The 12,248-nt window shown below is 37.5% G+C and overlaps 1 protein-coding gene across 1 annotated transcript; it reads right to left on the reverse strand.

The window, feature by feature from the left end:
* Window positions 1-4,785: 4,785 nt before the first annotated feature.
* Window positions 4,786-12,047, reverse strand: glo1 (glyoxalase 1). Its single transcript, XM_053620438.1, has 6 exons — window positions 11,858-12,047; window positions 10,601-10,683; window positions 8,867-9,007; window positions 8,109-8,176; window positions 7,586-7,675; window positions 4,786-5,737 (listed from the first exon to the last, which is right to left on the reverse strand). Exons 1-6 carry the CDS (start codon window positions 11,924-11,926, stop codon window positions 5,646-5,648), a joined length of 543 nt encoding a protein of 180 aa, XP_053476413.1. The 5' UTR covers window positions 11,927-12,047; the 3' UTR covers window positions 4,786-5,645.
* Between the last annotated feature and the right edge of the window lie 201 nt (window positions 12,048-12,248).

Consider the following 12,248-nt stretch of genomic DNA (forward strand, 5'->3'; position numbering starts at 1 on the left):
GCAATAACAGTAAAGCACAAGAGATAAAATAATATTAATAAGATAAACAAGAGAGAAAGTTATGAAAATGAGACACACACACACAGAAAAAACTATAAAGCTATGAAAACTATGGGCATAAATATATAAAACACAGTAATGTGCAGAACTTATAGATTTTTTTTATTTTATTCTATATTATCGAGTCAGTACAAAAACATTTTCGATTTCCAAACATTAGTTTTCCAGCACAACATTAAATGTTACAGAAAAATATGTGTATGTCAGCAAAGAAAGCAGCATATTACGTGGTAAGAGACACTTTTCAGACAAAAAACACAATGAAGGCTGCTGGGTTTTGCTGAAAAATAAGAACCAAGTACGACAGTCAAAGTCTCCAGAAGATGCAAGATGCTCAATAAAACTTACAGCTCATTTCCTTATGAAACTGAACCAATTCTACCTAACTACTGATAAAAAAAAAACATTTTAAAGTAAAGGGTCGTCACACCAAATACCGGCTTTGCTTCATTTATTACCATTTACTGCTCTTTATAGTGTTTTTTTTTAAAACGTAGAAACAGTTCATTTCATTATTTCTGAAGGCATCTTTGCTCTACAGCGTTTCTTTGCATGTGCCTAAGACTAGTGCACAGTACTGGGTAAATAAAATAAAAATAAAGTGTACGTTAATGCAGGATTTGCAAAAGTGGGCTAGTGCAAATGCTCACAGTTTGAAGTAAAAAGGTGCAGAATAGCAGTCCGTGTCACGTGCGTTAATGTAATGCGTATGAAACAACAATGTGGGGTTGTTCGTTAATGGAATGTGTAATGTCCATGGAGGTGGATAAGAGACCATGGTGGGTATTGAGTATTGTTAATGAGGCCAGTTACGGATGGAAAGAAACCGTTTTTGTGGTGTGAGGTTTTCATCTTGATGGACCGCAGAACTCAAAATTCAGAACTTCCTTAATATCACTAACTCGACAAACGTCAAAAATCATCCTTCTCTTGTGATTATATACTTTATGTATCTTATTCAGGTACGGGTGTGTCTCACCGATGTCATCGTCCGTGCGGTCCGTGTGGTCCGTGCGGTCTTTCTCCAGGCAGTCACGGACGATGTCTTGGCTCATGAGTGGATCGGAGGTTCGTTACTCATCGTCGTCCTTTTCGGAGTCGACGGCGGTCTCGGGCAGGCCATTCAGGTCCATGTCGCCTGGCTCGCTCTCCGTGGCCTAAGGGTCAAACAACAACGCACAGTCTCACTGAGTATGTCCAGAAAATAATCTGAAAAGTGCAAGAAATCTGATTTTACAAAGGATAATCAATCCAGTGTGTTTACATGTTTTGAATAAACTCATATTTAGGGGCCTTAATAACAGATTTGATGAAATCTTTAATTAAGTCTTTACCAACTTTAATCCAGCATAACCTCACACATAGCATGTTGCTTACACACTGTAAAAAAAAAAAAAATTTGTTGACTTAACTTAATATATTAAGTGGTGCCTTTTTTTTTTTTTTTTTTTTTTTAGTTTTCTGAACTTCAATAGAAAAGTTCACTTGGAAAACAAAAAAGTAATCTTAAATTATAAGATGTAGTTAGGAAAACTTAAGTTTAGTTATCTTAACTTCTTAATTCAGCTGAAATCTACATTGCCTCAACTAGCATTTAAGTTAGATGTACTCAATATTAATAGTACATTTACGTTAGATGTACTCAATATTAATAGTACATTTACGTTAGATGTACTCAATATTAATAGTACATTTAAGTTAGATGTACTCAATATTAATAGTACAATTACGTTTAGATATACTCAACATTAATAGTACATTTACGTTAGATGTACTCAATATTAGTAGTACATTAAATAATAAAACTTTATCCAAAACGAGAATTAAAGTATAAAATTAACAAAAACACAGCATTATCGCACTTCAAAGGCCCAGTACAAACACTTACAGTACAAGCCTTGTACATAAGTTAAAATAATAGCAATGAGAAATACTGTTGGTTAATTGATAAATAAACAAGCATAAAATATTTATTTTTTTAATTTCTTAAACAATAAAGAGTCCTAAGTAAAAGCAAACTAACACAAGCATGATCCATATTAGGAAAAAGGCTAATAGCTTTCTAAGGAAATGGCGAACTAAGATCAATGTCAAATTGATATTAAATGCAACGTATAGTAATTAAACATCATTTCATTTCTCATTTTATGAAGTTATTATAATATCTATTTTTATGTATATAATTATTTATTTATAACTAAGCACATTTTCTGTCTTTACATTTTAGTAGTTTTATTTTTGTTTGTTTATCAGTTTTAGATAACCCTAACCCTAACCCTAACCCTCCCCAGTACAGTGTCCATGTCTGCTGATAATATTGTGTTTTGGCGGGGACTAAATCAAAACATGGAAACTGGAGTTGACTTTCTAGTGATATCTGGCAACCGTGAGTTTAAATGAATTGAATTAGTTAGTGAAGGAGCGCGGCAGCGTACTTTATGTTTACAAACGGAACAGTTGCTACTCTTGATTATGATTGGTGAGGAATTATTTAATGAACAAGTTTGAATTAAACCCACCTTGTAGCGTTAGCATTATTATTAATTTACTCCGCCCGACGCCGCTGTTTCTACACGAGCAGGTGAAAGTTCAGGTCATTTTACAGGTCAATCTGTTCATTTGTATCGTTTGTGTTAAGCTAATATGTAAAACGTTGAAGACTTCCTCAAAACGTTCCCTGTCTGATTCAGGTTCATCTGTTCATTTGTTAAAAATGCATCATTTGGACTGTCTGATCTGAGCATCAACTATTGTTGTATTCATTAAATTCATGAAGAATAGTCCAATCTAGGGTTGGCATAGGCAAATATATATGTGGTGTATTATGCAACATACTCGCCATTCATTCAAGTTCTTGTAATGCAACAGTAAATAACTTGAATGAAGTAGTCCAACCTGAATGATCAGTCACACAATAACATTCAGTAGTGCACCTCTAATTGGATCTGTGCAGGTTCCTCCTCTTCCTCCTCCATCATTTCCCTTTCTTGTTCAGCTAATAGAGGAAGTGTTTAACAAATCATCTTTAATTGCTGGGCTGGCTATCCAATATTATATGCTTTATAGGCTATAATGCAAACAAGAACTGATGAGTAGTCTTTTGTAAATTTTACCCATTTACGGTCAAATGACCTTTGATGACCTTTTACAGGAAACAGCATGTAAGCATTAAAGCTCCTGCTCCCTCTACGCTGATGTTTCTGCCTCTTCGCCACCGTCCTCATCACCACCCCGTGGTTATTTTAGCACACTGTGCGGTGTCAGCCAGCAAAGCCTTTTTCCTTTTTGTTGCACCTTCTCTGCACAACAGGTGGTGTGTTAAACTCAGTTTCTTCATCGGGATAGGTGTCCCCCAGCCCCGGCCGTGCACGAAAAACTGGCCCGCGAGGTGCTGTACTCGTACCACTGAGGTACTATGGAAAGCCCTAAGGCTCAAAACTAACATTTTTAACGACTTTTATCTGTAGAATGTTGTATTCCAGAAGTGAAAGGCATATTTCATGACTGTCTAGTTATATTTTGAAAATGGGGTAACAGCCCTGCTGAAACAAAACAGTTAAACCCAGACTAAGCTGGTTGGCTTTGTCTTAGCTGGTCTCACAGCCTGGTCATAGCTGGTTCAGCAGACTGGTTTTAGAGGTGTTTTATGTTATCATTTATTTGTGCATCCTGTTTAATAATTTTGTCATAGAATTTTCAGATATATTTCAGCTACTGAAATAAGTAGTTAAGCTATGAAACCCAGCCTGCCTGACTACCCTTGTCAGTAGATGGAACTACCTGATTAATTGGTAAATAATTAAGATGAACACCAGCTTGACCAGGCTGGGAGACCAGCTGTTCCACCATCTAAAACCATCTGAATACCAGCTTTGCCATTCTGGGAGACCAGCTGACCCACCCACCATCTAGAACCATCTAAACACCAGTTTTGCCAAGCTGAGAGACCATCTTAAACCAATGGAGCTCTCTTGTGGTCAAATCACACAATTGCATTTCTAAAAAAAAAAAAAAGAACACTGTAGGAGGGCGGGGCGATTAATCTGCGAGTGAGCACACATTTCCTCTAGAAGTTCACAATATTCAATATGAAAACTCTCACATATATAACATTATTTATTGAAAGAAATAACACTAGGTGTTTGTGATAATAAAGACATTAAAATCGCAACAATCATAAGATGTGTTTAACCATTTTCAAAATATAACTAGAAACACAACACCGGCCCACCGGGGAAAATTCCCAATGGCCAGTCCACGCCTGGCAGAGTCTCATTTATTATGTCTTTTTATCCCATTCTGTTTACATGTCTAGTGGAAGTCAGATAATCAGATTAATAGAGTGTAAATTAACACAGATTAATAGAGTGGAAGTGAACACAGATTAATAAAGTGTAAGTGAACACAGATTAATAGAGTGTAAATGAACACAGATTAATAAAGTGTAAGTGAACACAGATTAATAGTGTGGAAGTGAACACATTAGAGTGTAAGTGGTGCTTGTGGGTGTACAGTTTTTTTTTTTCTTGAAAATAAACACTAGTGCACAAATCAAATCATACACATTGATTTTTAAATTAATTTTAACAATGAAGCCCATGAAATGATTAATCGGCTTTTATATGGATTTCGGTGTAATTATTTGAAATGTAGGTTCCAATCCTACCTGCCCTGGCTTAGGGTTAGGAAAATAAATTATATATTATATATATATAATATATAAATATATATATATATAAATTATTTCAATATATTGCACAAATACTATTACTTATAACTTGCCCAATAAATTTAGATATCTCACATTACTTCCTTTAATGCTGAACCAGAAGCATTTGTGTTCTCTTAACTGTATTTCTTTATACTTATATCTTACTTACAAAATACTTATAAGTGAACCAAGTAGAACTGCTTTGGGTCTGAGCTGTGGCACTAAAATTCCTTTATACGCAGTACAGTATTAGAAATCCTTCAAGCACTTATTAAGTATTAATAAAACACAGATATGCAAACTATATATGTATCCCACTCAATTTCTGCTAGAACTAATTCTTGATTAGGAATTTTACTTGAATTTGCTGTTAGTCATTTCTCCAAAATGATTAAATATCATTTAAAAACAAAACACAAGCATTTGACAAGCAGCATTTTTGTTTAATTATCCACAACTACTATTAATTTAATAATGACAATATGTAGAAGAGAGCTATATAATAAAATAGAATTTCTTGAACAAAACAAAAGGTGGCATAGCATATAATTTAAACCACCAAAAACGGATAGGAACGACTCCAAAGCTAGTCATGCAAGTGATATTTGTATGGTTAGAATGTACTACTGGTTTCATAATTAGTGTCTAATTGTCAGTGATGTGTTTCTAGATAAAGCTCATCGGCTCGTCTCGGCCGTTTCGGCCACTTAGCACCGGCTGCACCTCGAAATGAGCTTCTCCCTGATTCGCCCTCTCCGCAAAAAGAGCACCGTGTGTGAGGTCATAAAAATATGGCTCTTTTTTTCTTAGCTCTCTTTTCAGCAACTTTCTTTCAAAACGTCTGCTAGCTGATCACACGGCCATGGGAGCATCTTTACGAAACGATGGACACCATGTTGTTGGGGCTCAGAATCTCAATCCAGTAGCCATCTGGGTCCTGAATGAAAGCCAGGCCCTTCATTTTACCTGAAACAGAGACAAGGGGTGAGTGGAAAGAGAGAAATATAGAATACAACAGAGAGAGAGAGGGGGAGAGAGAGAGAGAGAGAAAGCAAAAAAGTGAAAAAGAAAAAGTGAGTGAGTGAAAGAGAAATAGAATATAACAGACACAGAGAGAGAAAGACAAAGTGAAAGAGAAAAAGCAAAGAAAAGGTGAACAGAGACAGAAAAAAAGGAGAAGTGAAAGAATTAATAGAAAGAAGAAACACGAAAGAAAAATTAAGAAAAAAAATGTAAGTGAATGGAGAATGAATGAAGGGGCAAGAAAGAAGGAAAAAATATAAAAGAAAAAGGAAAAGATGGGAAAAAGAGGCAAAGTGAAAGAAAAAGATCAACTAAAAAGAGAGAATGAAAAGATAAAAAGACAGAAAAAGGAGAGAGAAAAAATATACAGTGAAAGAAAAATGTAAATGTTTACTAGAAGGAAAGAGATCAAGAAAGATAAGAGTACAGAAAGAGAAAGAAAAAGACAGAAAAAAGGTAAAAATGGAGAAAGAGAAATTAAATAAAGATAGATTGAAATAAAAGAAAGAAAAAGTGAAAAAACAAAGAGACAGGCAGACAGATGGACAGACAGAATTACAGAGAGATGCAGTGCCTGATCTCATACTAAATAGTTTCCCCTAACCCTAAATAGTCTCAGTTGGACTAGACACAACCAGGCCTGATTACGGCAAACCCTGTTCAATCAAATTAACACTTAAATAGAATTTTTTCAACAGCATGAAGTTGGTTAAAGGTAAAAGGTCTTATCCAGAAATGATGAGGAACAGTGTGATTGAAATACATTAGTCTGGGAAAGGTTACAAAGCTATTTCAAAGGCTCTGGGACTCCAAAGGACCACAGCGAGAGCCGTTATCTCCAAATGGAAAAACTCGACACAGTAGTGAACCTTCCCAGAAGTGGCCGACCTTCCAGAATTCCTCCATGATTACAGCAATGACTCATCCAGAAAGTCACAAACGAACCAAGGACACCATCAAATGACCTACAGGCCAGGCCTCTCTTGCATCAATAAAGGTTCATGACTCGACTATCAGAAAGACACTGGGCAAAAATGGCATCCATGGATGAGCGGTGAGGTGAAAACCACTGCTAACCCAGAAGAACATTAAGGCTCATATGAATTTTGTCAAAACACACCTTGATGATCCTCAAACCTAGGGTTGTGCAACTGTTACATCTGGCGCAATCCTAACACTGAATTCCACAAACAGAACATCATACCTACAGTCAAGCATGGTGGTGGAATTGTTATGGTATGGGGATGCTTTGCTGCTTCAGGGCCTGCGCAACTTGCAATAATTGAGTGAAATTGAGTCCGTAAGTTGAAACTCAAGCGCAACTGGTTCATGCAGCAAGACAATGAGCCAAAGCATAGGAGTACGTCCTAGTCCTAGAAGTAAGCAAAAGACTGATCTCCAGTTATCGGAAGCGTTTGGTTGCAGTTATTGCTCCTAAAGGTGGCACAACCAGATTTTAAGTTTAAGAGGGGAATTCGTTTTTCACGTGGGTGATAAGTGTTGGATAACTGTTTCTGCTTTAATAAAAAAATAAAAACTATTGTGTGTTAACTCAAGTTGTCTTTGTTTTATGTTGTATTTCATTCTGAAGATCTAAAATTATTTAGTATGAAAGATACACAAAAACAGAAGAAATCAAATACTTTTTCACAGCATTGTAGATTGACAGAGACAGATAGATAGACAGACAGACAGAAAACTGTATGTGACTTAAGAGCTCATCTCTACATAGTATATAGGAGACAAGCCTGGAGCACAGAACACCACTCAGGGAACATGAGAGAAACCCACCATCATCAGGCTTTTTAACAAAGGTCACTCCTTGCTCCTCAAACAGCTTGCAAGCGGCAGAGACATCAGGCACAGCGATTCCTATGTGTCCTGGAACACAGTAAAAACCCACATGTGATATATACACAGCTCCTCAGCTAGACAGAGTACATAACAGCAGGGTCAGGCTCACTAATGGCCCAAGGACATAAAGGAGGAATTGCACAGAGGCTCTGAAGTCCTGCTCACATGGGACACTAATTCCAACTGTGCCCGTTATTTCTCTTCACTTTTTCAAAATTTAGAAAGTAAATAAATAAATAAAGGCTACAAAATTATAAGTTTATATGGAAGACAACAATGGGAGATAGTGTATTATGAATTCATTTAAACTTCTTATTAAAATAAAATGGAAATGTTTGTGAATCTTTAGGTAGTGTATGTGGTATACATACACCGTGATAGTATATGTCACGTATACCATAAAGCCATTTTCTTTCTACAAATAGCCTTTGCTGAGAATTTGACGGACATCAGGACTCACCAAAACCTCGAGGGTCTGAGTTTCCGTTATGGTAAGACTGGCTGTCATCTGACTCCGAACCCCAGTTACTTAAAAAAATAAAGAAAGAAAGAAAGAAAGAAACAAGAGAAATGGGATGAAAGAGTGAAGAATAAAACAATACTTATCCCCCTGCTTCACACTTTACCGGCTTGTCCGGTATTTTTAACCAAAAAAGGGCCAGAATACTCACTGAGGCCATAAAACGAATGAAAAGCATACCAAGACACTGAATGGAGACATGTCACAAAATCAGGATAACACGACTGTTGATAAAATTCGTCAAGATTCAGTGTATGAGGCAACTTTAGTTAAACTACTCGACAGATCCTGACTAACAAACCCAAACTGTTATGGAACATCTGTCTGTATGTTTAGTCAACATCTCCATCTACTACTAAACAGCTGGAACGAATAGCAATAAATATAAAAATGCCTGTTCTTGTCTCTATGTATAATTCTCCTCGAATGTTTTCCCATCATTGTAGTAAAGTGAAGCTTCAAATTACAACAGGTGTTAAAGATAATTGTGTTTTATTCTATGTAAACGCGACTTCTATTGTCAAAGCAGTCTGTCTATTCCGAGAATGGAGAAGTCTATTGTCTGGTATTTAAGCTACATCAGCCTACTGAATTAAAAAGACGTGTGATAACTGAATAGAAAAAAAGGCTTTTCCAGAATCCAAAGCTGTTTCTGTGAGATGAAAATTAGTATGGTTCCCGGCTCCTTAAACACTTACTGTGTGAGCTCGATGGTGGCTCGGCGTGAGAAAGTCCACGCTGTCCTCTCACTGATGTCAGTTGGGATTTCTTTTTTATCTTCATAACCCAGGAAGTAGAGAGAGAAGCGCATGGCGGGGAAATCAATTTTCTGCAGCAGGCTGTGGAACAAATTAAAAAGAATTAAAATAATTCTTAATTTTTAATAAAAACCCCCACACGATTCACTGGACCACTGGATTGACAAGGACGCCACCTTTTAAAAAGGCGTTCACCAAATTTCTTACTTCATGCTTTCTGGACCGTGTTAGACAAACAAAGAAAAAGCAGCCTGACTAAATTTCGGCATATATGGAAAACATGCAAATTTCCTTAAAAACTGACAAACGGACATTTCTGTTGCTATGAAGTAATAATTAGTATACAGAGTAAAGTAAATCTATATGAAATCGTGTGACAGGCTATACGCCCACGTCAAATGCTTCTGTAAAGCCTGAGGGGGTTCAACTAAACAGATCTCCAGGAGCAAGTTTAAACACGTCAGGTCCCACAAACGAGGTATGAATCTGCATTCAACAGTTACATTAGGATGGAAGGATATGACATGGTCATTTAGCTTGATATTATAGATGAATTTCAATGAATGGCAATGTGATTGTCATAAATGAGAGCTGGAGCACAGGACTGCAGGAAAAGTACTTATTTGCAATGGACTTATTTTCTTCTTTGTTCTAATGAACAAATCCTAATCAAACTTTTTACCTTCTCATCTCAGCTGCCTACTCGTTAGCTAATTTCCACTGACTACATGTTTATTTAACGCATGCGCTAAAATAAAAAATAAACAAAAGTGTAAAATGTTTGAGAAATTTTTCTGCTGGCAGCTTGTTTCCATTACATATACATGTTTTGATAAAAAACACATGAATGTGATGGAAACAAAAGGCGAAATTTAAAATAAATAAATAAATAAAATTCCTTACCTGTACAAATATCCTGGAAGATATGTAGAACATGTTTGGGAAAACTGACTAAGACTGATCGTACCTAATGCACCTTTAAATAATGGCGTCACTTGTATTATACGCTATTTGTTGTTTACATCCCGGGGTGAATACTGCCCTACTCTTTGTCTGGGTGTTACAGAACTGTACACGTAATATGTAATCTGTACACATACAATAGAAATGTGTCAACTTCTCTGATTTGTAAAGAATCAAAATGACGCCTCGTTTACAGGATTATAAAGAATACCAACGTGTCTGGACATGCATTTGCAAAGAAACTGCGGAACACCGTCCACAATGTAGGGAACTTGATATATAAAAGGAAAAAAACTAAACAAAACAAAACGATGGCTCTTTGTCGGAAGCAGCCAGATTGAGGATCAAGACTGACCGCATTCCACCGCAGCTCAAATTCATAAAGGTCCAGTCGCAAAAAAAATTCCTTCCTTTCTCAGCGTGTTCAAAGGACGGCTGGACGGCCGTTCCTGTTTGCTTCATGCATTACATTTGTCACAGGGTGCGCTCGTATGTCCCGTTTATTAGGATCACCCAGGCTTTACAAAGCCACAATAATAGCTCATTCCTCATTTTCAGTAACTGCTTAATCCCGGCTAATTGCAATAACCATTAACTGGAATACCAAAGTTAATCACAAGTTTATTTAATGCACCGTTACTGACGTGGCCAGGAAGTAGATCAGGATCCGCAACATTCCACAGCAGCACAACACAACATGGCGGCACTTACATCATTCCCAGGACGCGTGTGTAGAAATCCAGCGATTTAACCGGGTCTTTCACTCTCAGCATCGTCTGCTGCATCATGAAGTCCTACGCCAAACAAAAAAGAAAAGGAGAGGAAAAAAAAAAGTGAGCCACAGAGTATTCATTTAACATTTATACTTAACGAAAACGCAAAACACCTCAAATAACTAATCAGTTATCAGCAGAACCGGTTTGATGAATACGCTGCATGTAACGCATGTCTAATCTAATCTAATCCAGTTAGATAATACATCTACGGGTGTGTTGAAGCGCTTGACTGATTTACACGACAGCCAATAGTGTTCGAGATACGCCTTATCTCTGCCCGATCTAAACAAACAAGACCGTAGATTAACAAAGACAACAGCGTTTGTGTCCACAAGCTGCCACCGTAGACCAGGAAACGCCCCCGGACATGTCCGTTCTAGAGAGCATTTAACTGGAAGAACACAAAACTTTTACAGGATGAGTCATCAAAAACGTTACGGGGTATAAAATTACAACGCTCATCCTACACAGGGTGGCCCGGGGGAAGTCTTGAGCTTATCCCAGGGGACTCGTGGCCCCCTGGACGGGGTACCAACCACGGAAACACCATGGACAATGTGGAAACGCCCATCAGCCTACATGTCTTTGATAAAGACTGGGGGAGGAAACCAGAGAACCCGGAGGAAACCCCTGAAACTCAATAGGACTCAATGAATGAGAATATCTCCAAAAGTCCCCCCCCCCCCCCCCCCCCGATATACTGTTATATTAACATCCATAACACTAAGGAACAGGTACAAAAAGCTTTAAAACACAGATTTCTCAACCAAAAACACACCACACAATCTTCATACTCATTATGAAAGATGACTTGTTAACGTGTTAACCATTTATTTGATTAATATTTCTTTTTAGCTTGTCATGGTGAACTTCCAGAAAGTTCAAGAAGGTAAGAGTGTGTTTGAATCACTCCTCTATGGTTTAACACGGTTGGCTTACACGAAAATAGCGACCTCGTTTACACCAAGCCGACTATGACTCAGCTAAAAAGCTACTAGAGAATTATATGCTAGTTGATTGGGTAGTTAAGATAATCTAGAGTAACTTTTATTTGTCTCAACGTTTTCATGCAAAACGGTTCATCACTAAGAAGCAGCGCTACAACACAGACCTGCTATCAGCTCGCTAGCTACAGCTAGTTGGTCTAGTCTTCAGAACTACCCCCGCTGGAATGTACTCTTTTCATCCCTACCTTAGTGATCGGATTTCCGTCTTTGCAGGCGGCTGCAGCGGCTTCGTTTGTCAGTCCATGGTCCGCCATTATTCCCGTCCTCTTGCGTCTGGTGGCTAGAGAAACACGAAGCAGTTCAAAAGGTGAAAGTTTGGTAGGAGAGGTAGCAAGGCTGGGCCGGCGTGCGTCAAGCAGGTGGGCGGGAACAGACGCGCTGTCATTCACTATGTCTCAGACAATCATATAACACTCCCCGCCCACTTGAGCGCTTTGTACTGCTATTGGTGTATAGTCCTCTCCAGTTAGGCTATAGTGATATAATAATAATAATAATAATAATATTTGTTGTTCGTAAATATATTTGTATGCTTTAATTTCAATTTTTGACTTTTTGATATAGACCGACATTAAC

Source organism: Ictalurus furcatus, chromosome 3, assembly GCF_023375685.1.
Source record: "Ictalurus furcatus strain D&B chromosome 3, Billie_1.0, whole genome shotgun sequence".
NCBI classification, from domain to species: Eukaryota; Metazoa; Chordata; class Actinopteri; order Siluriformes; family Ictaluridae; genus Ictalurus; species Ictalurus furcatus.

Excerpts from the sequence above, each read along its gene's own strand:
- glo1 (XM_053620438.1), bottom strand. The coding sequence starts at position 11,926 with ATGGCGGACCATGGACTGACAAACGAAGCCGCTGCAGCCGCCTGCAAA. Across the intron at positions 9,008-10,600 it reads ACACGCGTCCTGGGAATGAT|CCTGCTGCAGAAAATTGATT; the intron begins GTAAGTGCCGCC and ends TTTGTTCCACAG. Across the intron at positions 7,676-8,108 it reads CTCAGACCCTCGAGGTTTTG|GACACATAGGAATCGCTGTG; the intron begins GTGAGTCCTGAT and ends ACTGTGTTCCAG.